This window comes from Salvelinus namaycush, chromosome 11 (assembly GCF_016432855.1).
Source record: "Salvelinus namaycush isolate Seneca chromosome 11, SaNama_1.0, whole genome shotgun sequence".
Taxonomy (NCBI): Eukaryota; Metazoa; Chordata; class Actinopteri; order Salmoniformes; family Salmonidae; genus Salvelinus; species Salvelinus namaycush.
The window spans coordinates 23,315,393-23,335,034 of NC_052317.1; the positions used below are offsets into that span (position 1 = coordinate 23,315,393).

The 19,642-nt window shown below is 44.2% G+C and overlaps 1 protein-coding gene across 1 annotated transcript in view; it reads right to left on the reverse strand.

Moving 5' to 3' along the window:
• Positions 1–368: 368 nt before the first annotated feature.
• Positions 369–19,642, reverse strand: part of LOC120055302 (ras GTPase-activating protein nGAP-like) — a 77,085-nt gene continuing 57,811 nt past the window's right edge. Inside the window, exons 7-19 of the mRNA XM_039003177.1 lie at positions 16,480–16,633; positions 16,081–16,179; positions 15,081–15,635; positions 14,746–14,890; positions 14,396–14,540; positions 13,674–13,910; positions 13,255–13,456; positions 11,732–11,910; positions 10,127–11,138; positions 9,838–9,972; positions 9,383–9,585; positions 7,534–7,621; positions 369–1,427 (exon numbers count right to left, since the gene is read on the reverse strand). Coding sequence (XP_038859105.1) covers positions 1,260–1,427; positions 7,534–7,621; positions 9,383–9,585; positions 9,838–9,972; positions 10,127–11,138; positions 11,732–11,910; positions 13,255–13,456; positions 13,674–13,910; positions 14,396–14,540; positions 14,746–14,890; positions 15,081–15,635; positions 16,081–16,179; positions 16,480–16,633 — 3,322 coding nt within the window. The 3' untranslated portion in view covers positions 369–1,259. The remainder of the gene's footprint in view (positions 1,428–7,533; positions 7,622–9,382; positions 9,586–9,837; positions 9,973–10,126; positions 11,139–11,731; positions 11,911–13,254; positions 13,457–13,673; positions 13,911–14,395; positions 14,541–14,745; positions 14,891–15,080; positions 15,636–16,080; positions 16,180–16,479; positions 16,634–19,642) is intronic.

A 19,642-nucleotide genomic window follows, 5' to 3' on the forward strand; every position in this document is an offset into this window, starting at 1 on the left:
GCTGTGGCAATCAGTCTGTCTAGGCTTAAATCTACCACATTTGATCGGTCATTGAGGCCTTCCAATCAAGCTGACAAGTATTTTTGTCGTACCCTGTTCTACTAACTAGTTCATTAATCAAGTCACATTTTACAAAGTAACAATAACAAAATCTTTATTAAGTGGATTTATGTAACGACTCCACAAATATGCAGAGTTTGACTTGGACTGAAATAGGTGCCGGTAATCATTTTGGGTGCAAGGAATATTTTAGGTGCAGAAGCTCAAGCAGTAGCACAAGCACTGCCCAAGTCGAGCACTGCAAATATGCATGTGCTTCAGCAGTAGTTGAATTACAAACCATATTAAAGTCACGAATGCAAAACATCCACAATGTTACAGGCAGTTTTTATTCTCAATAACGTTCAACAACTGACAGATAAGCTATCATTGACATTCACCAGTTCATAGATTTTTGTGCAACAAAAAAGTGTGTGCCTAGGGGAGGTTGGATGGGTGAGAACAGAAAACAAACTCTTAATAAACAGTAGTTATTGACATGAAATAGAAAATTGTACAAAGTCAGGAGGGCTGTCATGTTGAAAATCTTCTCTTGGGATCTTGAAGGCGTGCCAGTAGAAGGTACAGAAATAAATAACATTTGCTATTCTGTGGCAAGGTGGGAGTGAGCAGACACTTTTTTTGAAGATCCAGTAGGCCGTAAGAACCTGAACTCAAAGGCCTATGGTTTCAGCTAACAATGGGCAAGCAGCAGTCCCAATATACTCAAAATCAGCCAATCAAAACCAATGCAACCCCTAGTTTAAGACGACAAAAACAGAAGTTAAAAATATTGTTTTAAAGTAGGGTTAGAAAAACAGTGCATAAAATGTTTTTTGGTTTATTTTGCTATCATGACTATGTTTTTAGAGCTATAACTGCTCACTATGTGCTTATTTATTGAAACAAACCCCTTTGATATGTACATCTCAATATATCATCTCTTAATTAGAGAATACTTCAAATCTATTTAAAACTGCATTTGTCTGCATATGGGAATGTCATTTATAAAACAACAATTCGCTATTTCATGACAACAGTTGATCCCCTTGTTCACGTCTTCAAAAGACATGTCTTTCAGTATCATCTCTGTACACAACCAATACAAGATACAAGCTATTTACATTAATATCTAGACATTCTTTGTAGAGCCACAGGTAATTGGTCTGTGTGCATGGAGAGAGTGTGACCATAACACCATCTCACACTGTCCGACTAAATCAGCAGCTGCTGTTTTTGAACTCTCCGTTCTCAGTGATCGACAGTTTTGTGGGGTTGGTTGGCGAGAGGCCGTTGCGCAGGTTCTGCATGCTATAGCGCTCCTTCACCTGTGTCAGGGCACTCATCAGCCGAGAGTTGGCTGCATCCAGGGAGCTTATCCTCTTCTCCTGAAAAAAGAAAGAGAGAAGGGAAAGAGTGAGGGAGTGAGAAAGAGAGGAAAACATTCACTTTGCATTGGAGAATGAATTAGCAGGATAAGCTAAAGGATGATTACCGTACTACTCTGTAGATGGTGAAATTCAAATATCACAAGCGAAGTCTGAAATATACCTCACTGAAATAGTCTTTGTTTAGCGGCCAAAATTATAGATAAAACAAACTCATATCCAAGCATTGCATCATGTTTGTTTTTAAAACGAAAACATATTTTTTATATATACATATATACAGTACCATTCAAAAGATTGGACACACCTACCCATTCCAGGGTTTTTCTTAATTTTTTAAAAACTATTTTCTACATTGTAGAATAATAGTGAAAACAAACTATGAACACATATGGAATCAAGTAGTAATCAAAAAACTGTTAAACAAATACAAATATTTTATGAGATTCTTCAAAGTAGCCACTCTTGGCCTTGATGACAGCTTTGCACACTCTTTGCATTCTCTCAACCAGCTTTCTATTATCATGTTAAATGTGCAACCAGAGGGAAAAGAACTCTGGACCACCTTTACTCCACACACAGAGACGCATACAAAGCTCTCCCTCGCCCTCCATTTGGCAAATCTGACCATAATTCCATCCTCCTGATTCCTGCTTACAAGCAAAAATTAAAGCAGGAAGCACCAGTGACTAGATCACTAAAAAAAGTGGTCAGATGAACCAGATGCTAAGTTACAGGACTGTTTTGCTAGCACAGACTGGAATATGTTCCGGGATTCCTCCAATGGCAGTGTGTTGCCAGGACAACAACCTCTCCCTCAACGTGAGCAAGACAAAGGAGATGATTGTGGACTACAGGAAAAAGAGGACCGAGCACGCCCCCATTCTCATCGACGGGGCTGCAGTGGAGCAGGTTGAGAGCTTCAAGTTCCTTGGTGTCCACATCACCAACAAACTAACATGGTCCAAGCACACCAAGACAGTCTTGAAGCGGGCACAACAAAACCTATTCCCCCTCAGAAGAAAAAGATTTGGCATGAGTCCTCAAATCCTCAAAAGGTTCTACAGCTGCACCATCGAGAGCATCCTGACTGGTTGCATCACTGCCTGGTATGGCAACTGCTCGGCCTCCGACCGAAAGGCACTACAGAGGGTAGTACGGCCCAGTACATCACTGGAGCCAAGCTTCCTGCCATCCATGACCTCTATACCAGGCAATGTCAGAGGAAGGCCCTAAAAATTGTCAAAGACTCCAGCCACCCTAGTCATTGCCTGTTCTCTCTGCTTCCGCACGGCAAGCGGTACCGGCGCGCCAAGTCTAGGTCCAAGAGGCTTCTTAACAGCTTCTACCCCCGAGCCATAAGACTCCTGAACCTTAGTCAAATGGCTACCCAGACTATTTGTCATCTATGCATAGTCACTTTAATAACTCTACCTACATGTACATACTACCTCAACTAACCAGTGCCCCTGCACATTGACTCTGTACCAGCAGCCCCCTGTATATATTGTTATTTTTTTACTGCTGCTCTTTAATTACTTGTACTTTTCTCTCTTATTCTTATCCATATTGTTTTGAAACTGCACTGTTGGTTAGGGGCTCGTAAGTAAGCATTTCACTGTAAGGTTGTATTTGGCGGTTGTATTTGGCGGTTGTGACTAATACAATTTGATTTGAGGTAGTCACCTGGAATGCGTTTCAATTAACAGGTGTGCCTTGTTAAAAATGTATTTATGGAATTTATTTCCTTAATGTGTTTGAGCCAATCAGTTGTGTTGTGAGAGGGTAGGGTTGGTATACAGAAGATAGCCCTATATGGTAAAAGACCAAGTCCATATTATGGCAAGAACAGCTCAAATAAGCAAAGAGAAATGACAGTTCATCATTACTCATGAAGGTCAGTCAATCCGGAAAATGTCAAGAACTTTGAAAGTTTCTTCAAGTGCAGTCGCAAAAACCATCAAGCGCTATGATGAAACTGGCTCTCATGAGGACCGCCACAGGAAAGGAAGACCCAGAGTTACCTCTGCTGCAGAGCATTAGTTGTCTGCCTCAGAAATTGCAACCCAAATAAATGCTACAGAGTTCAAGTAACAGACATCTCAACATCAACTGTTCAGAGGAGAATGCGTGAATCAGGCCTTCATGGTCGAATTGCTGAAAAGAAACCACTACTAAAGGACACCAATAAGAATAAGAGACTTGCTAGGGTCAAGAAACACGAGCAATGGACATTAGACCGGTGGAAATCTGTCCTTTGGTCTGATGAGTCCAAATTATAAATTTTAGGTTCCAACCGCCGTGTCTTTGTGAGACGCAGAGTGGGTGAACGGAGGATCTCTGCATGTGTGGTTCCCACCGTGAAGCATGGAGGAGGAGGTGTGATAGTGTGGGGGGTGCTTTGCTGGTGACATTGTCAGTGATTTACTTAGAATTCAAGGCACGCTTAACCAGCATAGCTACCACAGCATTCTGCAGCTATACGCCATCCCATCTGGTTTGCACTTAGTGGGACTATCATTTGTTTTTCAACAGGACAATGATCCAACACGCCTCCGGGCTGTGTAAGGGCTATTTGACCAAGAATAAGAGTGATGGAGTGCTGCATCAGATGACCTGGCCTCCACAATCACTCGACCTCAACCCAATTGAGATATATTGGGATGAGTTGGACTGCAGAGTGAAGGAAAAGCAGCCAACCAGTGCTCAGCATACAGCGGCAGGCAAAGTATGTGAACCCTTTGGAAATACCTGGATTTCTGCATAAATTGGTCATAAAATTTGATCTGACCTTCATCTAGGTCACAACAGTAGACAAACACAGTCTGCCTAAACTATTAACACACAAAACAGTTATACATTTTCATGTCTTTATTGAACACACCGTGTAAACATTCACAGTGCAGGGTGGAAAAAGTATGTGAAGCCTTGGATTTAATAATTGGTTGACCCTCCTTTGGCAGCAATAACCTCAACCAAACTTTTTCTGTAGTTGCGGATCAGACCTGCACAACGGTCAGGAGGAATTTTGGACTATTCCTCTTTACACAACTGTTTCAGTTTAGCAATATTTTTGGGATGTCTGGTGTAAACTGCTCGAGGTCATGCCACAGCATCTCAATCGGGACTCTGACTGGGCCACTCCAGAAGGCGTATTTTCTTCTGTTGAAGCCATGCTGTTGTTGATTTACTTCTGTGTTTTGGGTCATTGTCCTGTTGAATCACCCAACTTCCATTGAGCTTCAATTGGTGGACAGATAGCCTAACATTATTCTGCAAAATATCTTGATAAACTTGGGAATTCATTTTTCCGATGATGATGGCAAGCTGTCCAGACCCTGAGGCAGCAAAGCAGCCCCAAACCATGATGCTCCTTCCACCATACTTTACATTTGGGATGAGGTTTTGATGTTGGTGTGCTGTGCCTTTTTTTCTCCACACATATGTGTTCCTTCCAAACAACTCAACTGTAGTTTCATCGGTCCACAGAATATTTTGCCAGTAGCGCTGTGGAACATCCAGGTGCACTTTTGCAAACTTCAGACGTGCAGCAATGGTTTTTTTTGGACAGCAGTGGCTTCTTCCCTGGTGTCCTCCCATGAACACCATTCTTGTTTAGTGTTTTACGTATCGGAGACTCGTCAGAGATGTTAGCATGTTCCAGAGATTTCTGTAAGTCTTTAGCTGACACTCTAGGATTCGTCTTAACCTCATTGAGCATTCTGCGCTGTGCTCTTGCAGTCATCTTTGCAGGACGGCCACTCCGAGGGAGAGTAGCAACAGTGCTGAACTTTCTCCATTTATAGACAATTTGTCTTACCGTGGACTGATGAACATCAAGGCTTTTAGAGATACTTTTGTAACCCTTTCCAGCATGTCAACAATTCTTTATCTTGGGTCTTCTGAGATCTCTTTTGTTCGAGGAATGGTTCACATCAGGCAATGCTTCTTGTGAATAGCAAACACACATTTTGTGAGTGTTTATAGGGCAAGGCAGTTCTAACCAACATCTCCAATCTTGTCTCAATGATTGTACTCCTGGTTAGCTGACTCCTGACTCCAATTAGCTTTTGGAGAAGTCATTAGCCTAGGGGTTCACATATATTTTCCAACCTACACTGTGAATGTTTAAATGATGTATTCAATATAGACAAGAAAAATACAATCACTTGTGTTATTAGGTTAAAAACACTATGTTTGTCTATTGTTGTGACTTAGATGAAGATCAGATCAAATTTGATGACCAATTTATTCAGGTAATTCCAAAGGATTCGCATACTTTTTCTTGCCACTGTATGTGGGAACTCCTTCAAGACTGTTGGAAAAACATTCCTCATGAAGCTGGTTGAGAGAATGCTAAGCGTGTGCAAAGCTGTCATCAATGCAAAGGGTGGCTACTTTGAACAATCTAAAATATATTTTGAATTGTTTAACAATTTTTTGGTTACTACATGATTCCATGTGTGTTATTTCATAGTTTTTATGTCTTCACTATTATTCTACAATGTAGAAAATAGTAAAAATAAAGAAAAACCCTTGAATGAGTAGGTGTCCAAACTTTTGACTAGTACTGTATCTATCCATTCGTATACCATTCACAAGGCCTACATGTCAACAGTGGCATGGCTTTCAACTGAAAACAATTGTACATTTATATTGTGTAAACACATTATTTGTATTCAACTATCATTTCATTGTTTTACTGAAATCCCAATTCTATGCCTAACCCTTGGACTGAACTATCCTCTACACTATGTATTTGATTGTTCTCCCCAGTGACCACCACTGTGATGCCATCCTAGATGGAGGAAAACTGATTCAGTTTGCGCTCCTTGAAATCAGCAACAAAATAAAGTTGTGTCACCAGCCATGGGCAACCTCATCTAGCCAGGTCATGGCACTGTTCCTGCAGAACTGAGTGAGAGGAGGGAAAGGGAAATGGGTTTTTGGGAGTGACAGTAGCTAAATTAGGAAGGCAGGGTGAAAAGCAGCCAAAGCTATCATCTGCTAAGAGCGCAACTCACAACACACATTCCTGGAGAAACAGAAATGTTGAACATCAATGTAGCTGCTTAATATTTACAGCCCTAATTCCATCTCGTGACAGACATTCTCATACTATAATATTGTTGATTATTAGCTATGAGCTCCACTTTGTGTCTGAGATGATATTGACATCGGACATGGAGAAACATTAAGTGTAGCAGCAGGGGCGTACTCAAACTGCAAAAGTAATGAAAATGTATTAGATTATGTTTTATATTTATATAGTGACTGATGAGGAAATCCAAAAGAAATGCCAAACAACAACAGCCAAACAACCTCTAGTCTGCACACGAATAAGGACTTTTTTTTGGCAGGGAGGGCAGGAATGGGTGTCAAGTGTGGTTGCGCTCATACAAGGCTTGCCGGCATTTTCCAAAACCTGAGGACTGACTGGTTTACTTGCCTGCTTGGATTACCTCTGTTGCTTTATTGACCTGGAATTCAGTGGAACATAGTGATAGTGAGCACGTCAACAGGTTCTCTGCTCCAATACAGAGTACAAGAACTCCATCCCCCTCCAAAGCTTGAAAAGTGTTGTTTGGATGGGATTATAGAATTAACTGCATGCCAAGTCTATACTTTTACATTTAGTGTCAATTATATCACCCCTGACCAAAAGATAACATTGTAAAGAAAGTAGACATTTTTAAAAGTCAAAGCATTTAAAATATGTATTTTGATGGAGCAATAATAGTTAACATTGATCCTATTTTTTTCTCCCCTTTCCCTGCTTGGTATTGAAGATCTGTTGACGTAAAGTATGACCTTCTCAAAGAGTGTTCAGAGGCAACGAGCTGATAAACAGGCCCTGTTAAAAGCCCAAAAAGCGAGAGCAAATGTTATGTGCCTCTAGTGAGACTATCTATGGCATTTCCAGGTTGCTCTGAAAAGCTGTCAAGGATATAAGACAATGGTAAGCAACCCCAAATGTAAGACTGAATGAATCGGTTTCCATGGAGAGTAGAAGATTCATTCATAAGGGGATGGTCTGAGTATTGGATTTATTCAAGCCCTACACAGAGTACAGACAAAATATGTGTAGCGTTTTCTGTTACTATACCTGTGCATCAATGATCTTCTGCTTGGCATCTATGACAGCCTGCATCTCTGCATGGTCTCTCTTCAGCTCCTCCTCAACAGCAATTAACCTGTGAGTGACAGAGCATTGCCATCTCAGACGCATACAAACCAAAAGGGGAGATTATAGGCTGCACCTCAAATGGTAGACCCTGGTCAAAGGCAGTGCACTATACAGTGCATTTGGAAAGTATTTAGTCCCCCTTCCCCTTGTCCACATTTTGTTACTTTACAACCTTATTCTAAAATTGATTAAATCGTTTTTTCCCCTCATCAATCTACACACAATAACCCATAATGGCAGAGCAAAACCAGGTTTTTCGAAATTTTTGCAAATATATCAATAAACCCCCCTCCCGGAAATAACACATTTACATAACTATTCAGACCCTTTACTTAGTACTTTGTTGACGCACCTTTGGCAGCAATTACAGCCTCTAGTCTTCCTGGTTATGACGCTACAAGCTTGGCACACATGTATTTGGGGAGTTTCTCCCATTCTTCTCTGCAGATCCCCTCAAGCTCTGTCAGGTCGGATGGGGAGTGTCGCTGCACAGCTATTTTCAGGTATCTCCAGAGATGTTTGATCGGGTTCAAGTCCAGGCTCTTGCTGGGCCAATCAAGGATATTCAGAGACTTGTCCCGAAGCCAGGGTCGTTGTCCTGTTGGAAGGTGAACTGTCGCCCCAGTCTGAGGTCCAAAGCAAGTTTTCATCAAGGATCTGCTCCGTTCATCTTTCCCTCGATCCTGACTAGTCTCCCTGCCGCTGAAAATCATCCCCACAGCATGCTTCAGCTTAGGGATGGTGCCATGTTTCCTGCAGATGTGACGCTTGGCATTCAGGCTTGAGAGTGCTTTTGGTGCCTTTTGGCAAAATCCAAGCGGGCTGTCATGTGCCTTTTACTGAAGAGTGGCTTCCATCTGGCCACAAAGGCCTGATTGGTTGAGTGCTGCAGAGATGGTTGTCCTTCTGGAAGGTTCTCCCATCTCCACAGAGGAACTCTGGAGCTCTGTCAGAGTGACCATCGGGTTCTTGGTCACCTCCCTGACCAAGGCCCTTCTCCCCGATTGTGCAGTTTGGCCAGGTGGCCAGCTCTAGGAAGAGTCTTGTTGGTGCCAAACCTTTTAAGAATGATGGCGGTCTTGGTGGTTCCAGACCTTTTAAGAATGATGGCGGCCACTGTGTTCTTGGGGACCTTCAATGCTGCAGAGATATTTTGGTACCCTTTCCCAGATCTGTGCCTATCATGTCTCGGAGCTCTACGGACAATTCCTTCGACCTCATGGCTTGGTTTTTGCTCTGACATGCACTGTCAACTGTGGGACCTTTTATAGACAGGTTTGTGCCTTTCCAAATCATGTCCAATCAATTGAATTTACCACAGGTGGACTCCAATCAAGTTGTAGAAACATCTCAAGGATGATCAATGGAAACAGGATGCACCTGAGCTCAATTTCGAGTCTCATAGCAAAGGGTCTGAATACCTATGTAAATAAGGTATTTCTAAAAACCTGATTTTGCTTTGTCATTCTGGGTTATTGTGTGTAGATTGATGAGGAATAAAATAATTTTATTCATTTTAGAATAAGGCTGTAACAAAATGTGGAAAAAGTCAAGGGGTTTGAATACTTTCCGAATGCACTGTATATAGGGAATAGGTTGCCATTTGGGACAACTATAAAAGACACTATAGGCACGCCATTAAGTAGTCAATCTGTGATTTTGCTTCCATTCAATCATTAATTCATTCATTCATTCATTCAAAGGAATTCCGACTGGAGTATGGGCTGTTTTAAGCAAAATCATCCAGAGGGTGCCTAGTAATGCCTACCTGCAGATGATGCTCTTCATCTGGTTGTCCTTCTCCTCCTGCTGCCGCCGCAGCCTCTCCTCGCTGTCCTCCAGGCGGGACTTGTACTCCATCAGCAGTTTCTGCATCTGCTGCTCTTGGGCCAGCAGACGTCTCTCGTACTCCTCCAGACACCGACTAGACACCCGCAGGCGCTCCTTCAGCTTGGAGATCTCCTGTTCATACTAGCGGGAGAGAGGCGAGAAAAACAGAGATAGAAGGAAAGAGAAAGAGAGGGAAAGTGAGAGAGAGGGAAAGAGAAAGTGAGTGGGAGGGGATGATCGTGTTAGTCATGACTAAGACTATCTCTGTCTGTCTACACTGGCTTAAGCAGGCTGATGTGTTGACTTGGATGATTAGGAAGAAGTCAGTCATTTAACTTGGAAATATTTTGGCCATCAAACCTTCATTGACTGTAACTCTGGCTGTGTCTTTACCTTCTTGGCATGCCTGCTGTCTTCCCTGCTCTGATCTGCTGGGGCCGCCTCGTCCTCGAACTGGCCGTTATTCAGTACCCACGCCGCTGTCCTCTCTACCGGTGACATGGTGACTGGCTCTACCGGCGACGCCACCTGCACCACCAGATACATGTATGTCAATCAAATCTACCCTGAGTGCCTTTGGCCACACTTTATTTCTTGATAATAATAATAACAGATATTATATAGGGGTGTCGGAGCGGAATGTGTGTGAATCTAAGTGTAGTTCTGTATGCCAGACCAGTACCTGCGGTGGCGTCTGCTGCTTGGCAACGCTCCTGACGGGGGGCACAGGGCTCTCCATGGAGCAGGTGGACTGTTGGTGTGAGCGGCCTCCTGTGCCTGGCTGGGCCTGGATGGGGATAGGCATGGGCTCTGTGTTGATGGAGCTGCTGCTGCGCAGAGAGGCGCTGTGGGGCGGGGAGCGGGGCAGGGAGCGAGGCGTCCGGGCCCCACCACTCCCCCCGCTGCGGCTCTGCTGCTCCACCCTCACGATGTGGGCCGTGCTGCTTTGCCTGGGCACTGCCACAGCGTGGGCTCCTCTGTGGTGGTCTGGCGGGTTGTGGCGGCGCGGCGTGGAGCAGTCTTCGCTCTGCGTGCTCCGCCGGCTGAACTCCTCCAGACTGCTATTGGACGGGACCCTGCCCCCTTTCCCCCCCTGGCTCCCGCCTCCAAACTCAACCTCCGAGTTGCTGTGGCTGCGGGAGCTATCGGTGCTCAGGTTCTCAGAGCTGGAGTCCGGCTGCAGGGAGTGCACTGAGTGGGAGTGGACCGAGTGTGTTGTGGAGTGTACTGCTGTGTGTTGTTGTTGTGTCTGGTTGCTAAGGTGATAGACAGGGTTCTGGAAAGACAGGGGCTGGAGGCTCCTCTGATGGCTGAGGGAAGGGTGCAGGGGCCGACGCACCTGGGGTGCACTCTGGGGGAGGTTGTCCTGTAACGAGGGCTTCTGGTGGAGGGCTTGGTGTGACTGTGAGGTGGTAGCCTGGTGGGGGTGTCCGATAGAGAGCTGGGAGCCCACCCTGCTCAGCTTGGCGGGAGCATCGTGGAGGAGGGGTCCCTTGCCACTCTGGACCATGTGAGAGTCCTGAAGGTCCACCAGGGAAATGCTGCGTCCGTTGGGCAGGAGGTTTTCTCTCTCCTCCTTGTCTGAGAAGCTCATGCTATGGCCGGACGACTGCTGGCCCAGGAGAGGGTGCTTCCCCCGGTGAAGGCCGTTTGTAACATGCTCTTGGACTGGGGACTTGATTCTGCCAACCTCACTGCAAGACGTGGACAGTAAACATACAACACATTAACAGAGAGTTCCGAAACCAAAGCTAGGACCAGACCAAGAACATGGGTACATCCCAAATGGCATCCTATTCCATATGTAGCGCACTACTTTTGAACAGGGCCCATAGGGGTCTGGTAAAAATTAGTGCACTATAAATGACTAGGAAATAGGGTTCCATTTGGGACTCACTACATGAAATGTAAGCTACCGTCTTTTCAAGTTTAACTCAAATGTTCCTTTAGCAACAATGTTTACGCTGATTCACTTTAAAGCCGGAAAACCCTCCATATCGGATTCCCTCATTACCTCTACAACCGCTAAAAATAGGAAGTCTCTAGCTGCAGCTTTATTTAGAAAGATCCTAGCAGCAAGTCATCTCCCAAGTCAATACACCATGAAACAACCCATCTATATAAAATGCTTGAGCACACCAACAGCTTTCAACCTCTAGGATAACTGGCACAAAATCACCAGATGAAACAGCCTTTGAAATTAACTACACCACAGAATTAGGCCATGCATGGCTGGGTGGTGATTGGCAATACCATTGCTGCAGTTGTGACCAATTTGGAGCACTACCTGTCAGCCGGATCTTCAAATATCCTCTGCAGGCCTGAGGGGACGCTGCCGCTGATGTTGTGTGAGGAGCTGTAGTCCTGGAAGCGTCGGAGCTGCTGCTGGATGGGTGTGGGGCTAGACAGAGAGCGGGCTATGTCCCCCAGGATGCGGGGCAGGGGGCCCAGCTTGGCTACGGTCGCCTGCAGGAAGGAATTTTCACCCTGGGTTGCATGTTACCAAGACAAGGGGCAGCAGCACCAGGCCACATCACCCAGCATTGTAGAATGAGGATGGCAGAAGGTTTGGAGGGCGGAGGATTGATGGGTTGGATTTGTTGGTTGGTTGGCAATGAGAGGCACCATAATGCATTGGTATTGGCGGGACAGCATAACCATGAAGACACCAAGTGTGTGTGTCGGGTGGAGTGGAAAAGGGGAAAGGGGTGGGCGTAGAGGCAAAAGGAAAGAAAGTAGATACATAAGAGGAAAAAACATAAGGAAATGAATAAGTTTGGGGTAAAAAATGTAAACACATGCCACTAAATAACAGACATTCCAAACACAGCAAACATGCATCAAGGGCAAACTAATACATAAGGTTATGAGGTAAGATGCAGGAAGGATTTAAATGGATGTTGTAAAACAACTAGGGTTCACGGAACATTTGTGCAGAGGGGTGTAAATAACGCAGTAGAATAAACATGCATTAAAATAAACTGATGTACAGTGCAGGAGCCTTGCGGGATTAAGGTTAGGGGGAGTGGTGGGAACAGTGAACGAGTGGGTGATGTTACCCTGCTTCAAAACTTTTAACATAGACTCGACAGACATTAAGGAACATCCTAGTGAAAGAAATGTGGGGTAAAAACATCCTGGACAGTAATAATTAAGTTTCCCTCTTCTCATAAAGTCATTAACTAACCCTTTAGCTACGGCACGGCAGGCTTGAGATGTAAGTCAATGTGGTGTAAGCTGATTACAGACTTGTCCTAACGCCACTTAATATTATTAGACCATTGCACAGGATTATGTCACAGTGATCTTATTAGACCCATCTACCCACATTTCATCCAGAAAAACATTATTACACTCAGCATTATTCAGAATCATACATTTGTGCATTTAGATTCATAGCAGCTGTAAAAAAAAACTCCAAGCCTGCAAACGTAGTAGTCAAACAGATTAGGGAAAGAAAGATCTTTGTCAGGATAACACACAATCAGATGGGCAGACCCAAACCCACTACACACCACTGCAAGTTATCATTTGCAGCAGAGCCTCTTAACTCAACAGAAACCTACTAAGGGCCACAATTAGGAGCCTTAGCATCTCATTAAAGTACAGCGCTTTCCATTTCATCTTTAGGCTTACAAAAGATATGCATGTGTCCCAAATTGCACTACATTCCCTATGTAATGCCTTATGGGCCCTGCTCAAAAGTAGTTCACAATAAAGGGAACAGGATGCCATTTGGGATGCAAATGATGTTTTTACAACATCTGTTAACAGAAGTATCATTGCTTCCCACTCCAAGGTCTTCCTTACCTTGTCCAACTGGGACACCACGTCCCACAGGAGCGAGTGGAGGACAGACAGCTCTCGGCCAAGGTCGATGTAACCTTCGAATCCTGGCGTGTTGGAGATGGTCTCTGGGTTGGAGATCTCCGTGAGGAAACGCATCATACCTGCCCATTCGTGCTCCAGGAAGTCGTTCATGAATGCCATGTACTCCTCTTTGTTGCCAAACCTTGGACACGGACAATAACAAGCGTTCATATGATACACTTTCTACTTAGGGCGACATGCTTTGATTGTCTTGTCAATTTGCAAAGGTGAAATTCTAAACAAAATGCTACCTTATTCCCTATACAGAACCAGGGCCTGGTCAAAAGTAATGTACTATAGGGTGCCGTTTACACACGTAGCCGTGATCTACCATACCACCAGCAACAGGCGAAACCTACTTGGCGAAGTTGGCCAGGTTCTGAATGACCTTGGCGATGAGGGTGAGGGTACGGGAAGTGCGGTCGTCGGGGTACTCCTGCATGAGGCTGAAGAGCGAGGGGGACATGATGGCGGGACAGAGGAAGCGGAGGAACAAGGATGCGCTGATGAGGCGCTTGCTAATGTCCTGGTTCCCTCGGGTCAGACACTGCTGCTTCCACGCTGCAAACACCTCCTTTAGCTCCCGCGGGAACACACTAGGGAGGCAGAGGGAAGAGTCAGTGTAGTGGAGATTATTTGGAATCACAAGCTCATGAGGTAGCCCTGCCTGCTAGTGTAACACTCGGCCCAAGAGGGAATGTCCTCTTGGTTAAGATGCTGGTTTCCCGAGTGTGACGACCGTGGTGTGAATCAGACAAAATGCACATGCACCACCAGGTGGCAGCATGCACTTTACATCATCACTAAATTGAAGCCAAGCCAGACATGCTGTACCATCCATCTCTATCTCTTTCAGAACAACAATACTAAACAAGTACCCCAAATCTGTGTTTCAAGTTCCGCAGTGTTGCAGATATTCTTCTCTATTCACATAATGTCATAGCTACCCATTTACAAGGCGATGGGGCTTGCCTTAAGTGGAGGCAAGTCAAGGCCCTCTGGCTATGTGGCTCAGGGCCATTGACCTTAAGAAGCAGGCTATGTGGCTTTAGGCTTCACAGTGCTGAGGGGCTGATCTCACCAGTAGGAGTTGATGATCTTGCAGAAGGCCAGCTCGCAGCACATCTTCAGGTTGCTCTGGTGCTCAGGGAGTTCACTACTGGAGCACTTCCCTGGGTCCACCTCACAGATCTCATCTGACTCATACAACGCTTTGATGAACTCTCCTACAGTACCCAGGAGAAAACACAGACCGGGTTGAAGAACAGTAATACGGCATTGCCAAAAACCCATGGAATAGTTTGAAAACCTGCCAATTCAGCAATCAATAAAATGCCATACATCAAGAGCTTCCACTGAATTTAAAGTGGAACATAAGAACATTTATATCATCATGTCAGATGTCTTCTATAATAAACCCTGCCCTCTCACCTAGTGCGTCATGAAGGTACTTCTGTCCCACCAGTTTGAGGTACTCCTCTATGGCCTTGGTGGCCAGAGTGTTCTCTCTGAAGATCAAGACGTCGTGGTCTGCACAGCGGTCCACCTCGGACATCACTAGATCTGTCAGGAAGTCCTGGGGAGGAGGAGAGGGAACTTTGATTTACTGAGAAATACTGCAGTACGGTACTTAATGTACTAATGTGGGCAAATAGGTGGAAGTTATGGTCAGTGTTGGGAGGGAGGCACAGTGGTAGACAATGTTATGAAAAATATGAAGTAGTCTATACAGAGCAGAGATGGAGTTTCTAAAGTGTATGTATTACCTTGGCCCGTCCGGTGCTCTGTAGGATGTGAACCAGGGCACAGGCCATCTCCTCCTTGTTCTTCACACTGATCACCGGCTCCAGAACAGAACACAGCATGGTGTAGTTGTTAGTGATGAACTCTGCAAACTCCTTATACTGCTCCATGGGCAGGATGGAGATGGTCTGGAAGCGGGACTTGATCCGAATCGATGGCCCTCCTCCTTTACCCTTGCTGGTGGTGGGGGTGCTGACAGGGTACCACTTCTCCACAAACTGCCTCCCCGTCACCCCCCCGATGGGGATGTTGACCAGGCCCACGTAGTTGTTCTTGTCTTTCTTCTTCTTCTTGTCCACGTCCTTGTAGATGTGCACGGTGATGCTACGAACAGACGGCAGGCTGTAGAACTCAAAGTGTTCCCCCCAGAACAGGCAGTCAGCTCGGGTTTTGCTGGTGGTACGGGCATATAGAATATCATCCAGGCACAGTTCACAGAAGTACTTCTTCTTGGGAGGCAGGTCCTTGGCTTCGATGATCCATAGCCGGAGGACATTCTCAGTCCGTCGGCAGTTATCCTGGGAAGACATTTTTCTTTTTCTTTAACCTTTATTTAACTAGGCAAGTCAGTTAAGAACAAATTCTTATTTTACAATGATGGCCTACCGGGGAACAGTGGGTTAACTGCCTTGTTCAGGGGCAGAATGACAGATTTTACCTTGTCAGCTCGGGGATTCGATCCAGCAACCTTTCGCTTACTGGCCCAACACTCTAACCACTAGGCTACCTGCCGCCCCAATGGGGGGGGAACAGTGACACTAAACTGACAGTGTTAAGAAGATGAAATTGAAAAGAACAAGAAGTGAAGTTAAGGAGGACATTGTAGCATTAACTAGCATTAGGACAATGTAAAGGGCATCAATATGTCTATGTCCCAATTGGCACCCTATTTCCTACATAGTGCACTACTTTTCAAGGGAATATGGTGCGATTTGGGATGCAAACCTATGTCTCTGGTCTCACCTTGTTTGGCTGGACCGTCCTCCTCAGGTTCTCCATCCATTTGTCTCTCTCTGAGGCTGAGGAGCAGCTGAAACACTTACTTCCTCCTGAGTAGGTCACCTGGAGAAGACAGAGACAGAAGCATGAGGAGCATAACAAACAAGGTCTTCTATGCATTATATCACCTGTGATTTTATCAAAGACAAAGAGCATACAGTAAAATTGTTCTGTAACGAAATGTAAAAATATAGCCTTGTTAAACCAGTAAGCTAAATGATCCAAGTAATATAATAATTTGCAATTTGTCAGTGTGCTCTTTTCACTATGCATCATCAGGATTGTGATCTTCCATTACTTGCTAAAAGCTTTGAAGTAGTACTTCAAAGTAGTCGAACAGGACTAACTACTGTTTAGACTTACCTCGAAGCAGAACTCCTGTCCCAATATGCTACTATGGAGAGGTTTGACATAGACATCTTCCTCCATTCCCAGATCCAGGGCTTCTACTGCACTGCCCGGGCTGAGCAGGGACTCGTGGGAACACGACTCCTTTAACTTAGGAAGCCCTCGGGATCTGAAAGACAAAAACATGGCAGTCGGTTACAGTTTACAACATAACTTCTTCATTCAGAGCATTCAAAGCATGGCAGAGTAACCTGCTCCAAGGCTCTAAATCCTAAAATGAGTAAAAAGACCTTGGGCTCCTCCACTGACTGGTTGTATTATTCACTAGGTATACCACAGAAAGGAAATGGCCACTAACACAACACAGAAAGTTGGAGGACAATGAAAAAGTAATATACTGTAGCCCAGTGGTTATCAACTGGTTTTGCCTCGGGATCCAAATTGAACCAGGTTGTCTCAGTCACGACCAAATATTTGCATCATGAAAAAGAAAATCGCCAAAATACAATCTGGAACTATTTTTAATGCTATATTGATAGTAAATAATGTTACAATTATATGACAAGGGTACAAAATTCCCACCTCTTTCATTGTCAATAATAAAATGTTGCCCATATTCTTGATGAAGAATGTTAATAAACTCACTGGTTTGAGACCACAAAATCAACTAAAAATACTGTGATTGAAGAAAAGTTGTTCAGAGATCATTGTAAAAAAATGTAGGTTCATTATAATGTCTACACACTTTCTACCAGGTTTAAGTCATTCAAGTTCAGATTGGAGATTATAATTTTTTTGGGACACCCGTGAACCACTCAAAACATCCCGACCCACCAGTTGAGAATCGATGCTGTCGCCTACTTGTGATCCCAAAACTCAACACAACCAGCAGTTGTCTTTCTGTAAGGAATTCAAGCTTTTTCCGTACTATTCCAGCATCTAACCACTCACTAGTACATTTCAGGAAGCAGTAATACCTACGAAAAACATCTAAACAGGCACTTGAAGGAATATCCCCAGAGCATCTCTCCCTGTTGCTCAATACATTCCCTTTGGGACGGTTCTCTTCTCTTCTCGGTTCTAGTTCGCTGTCCTTGGTTCTACTGCCTCTACCATACAATCGCAACTCTTCATCATACCCCCATGAAATGCTGAAAAGTGAAGAAGGACCAGTAGCTCCAATGCCCTTCGCTCTTCCTTGCTGCAGATTTCCTTTGATTCACAGATGGTAAACAGGGACCTGGGCTGGCCAATCCATTGGCCCCTTGGGCCAGTTTCCATAGGGATGCCCCTACAAAGACTTGACTCTCTAAAGCAGCAGCAGAGGATGACAGAGGGAGGATGGGCTGCTGTGCTCACAAACACCTTGGACAAAACAACCTGGGCTTTCCATCAGAGCACAACACTACAGGTAGTGGAGGGGAATGGAAGTCACTGGCTGAAGGTGTTGTTTAGCAAAGGACTGTATGCGTTCCAACTGGCAAACCATTCATTTGAATGTTCAAAATGCAACAATATCAAAATGCTTTATGCGTTTATACATGATCATTGAAAATACATAACACAAAAACATACCCTTACGTAATAGCCACATGGTAGGAGAGGGGGACATTAGTCAAAGGATAAAAATCACTGACAAATGTGTAGCAAAGTAACATAACGTCATTATCCTGATAGCATGCTGAGAAAACAAACTGTCTGTCTGTTGTTTTAGGCCACAATGGCCTGGCAAATAGTCTTCATTAATTATGTGGCCCATGTCTGGGTTAAAGCGTCATGGCCTACATACAACTATAAAACAACATTCTACCTACCTACCTCACTGGCCAAGCATTAGAGCTAGGCAATATAGACAAAAATTAAAATCGTGATAAATTGCCTGAATTGATGCGATAACGATACATTTATAACAATATGCACCAGTTTAAAAAAAATTATTCTTTAAACAACTACTACTAGTTTGACGGTTGTAGCCATCAATTGTCCCATTAACAATCACCCATATTATCAACCTTATTTCATTTCAAACTTGACATTTCTCTAGTATAGGCTACTTATCGTAATGAACGATATCAGCAAAACGCCTGCGATAAGTGATCGGTATGGTCGGTGTCGATCATTTTCGGTTTATCGTCCAAGCTCTACCAAGTGTCACAATACCATTCTTCATTATTTATCAACTTATCTCCTTACAGGACAGTGCTTCTTGCATGAAGATGACCTATACCTACCATGGTTGTGTTCCAAATGGCACCTCTATTATTCCCTTTCAAAAGCAGTGGACTATTTAGAAGACAAAAATGTATATATGTTTTATTGTCACATACACGGGATAGGTGCAGTGAAATGTGTTGTTTTACAGGGTCAGCCATAGTAGTATAGTGCCCCAGGAGCAAATTCGGAAAATTCAAAACTTGCTCACCACTAGGCAGAATAGGGTCCCATTTGGAACACACCCCACATCTCAGATTTGTAACATGTTTACAAAACATGATTGCTTGAGTTCCCCATATACAAAGGGAAGCCATTTTCTTCATGTTATCTTGCTTGTAAAGTGTCACAACAAAGTTATCAACCAGGTAGTCTTTAGACTGTTATTTTGAAGAACAGAAGCTTATAAAGGGGATCACACAAAATCCCACACACAAGGGAGTGGGATGTGCTGATGCCTACCCATTGGAACAAGTAATATGAGTAGCAACAGAGAGAGAAAGCAGACACCTCTGTCTTCTTCTTTCAGGTCTGCAGCCGCCTCGCTAATTACTAGCACACATCCATCCATTGTGACTGTGTCTTCTGCAGAGGGCATATGTGCCCCCGTAATCTCCTGGCATCAGCCACTTTAACATACCTAGCCAACTGAATTATGTAAACCCAGATTAAGGATTTGGGCAGAAATTGATCTGCCCTCTCAATACAGCGATGGATGCCACAGATGCATACATACAACACTGCTACTTATGTGATTCACAACCTGGGTATTTATTCAGATCTGTACCTGTGCGTCACAGTTAGGCTAAAGTCGTAAACACATTGTGGGCGGTAAGGTCATTTGTTGTGCTTTGAGCCGTCTCATAACACTGTTTATGAGAACATGAGAAATACGCATTATGTTGAGAACAATCAGTGTTTATATCAGTACCAAAGTGGATAACTAGCCTGCATACTGAAATTCATC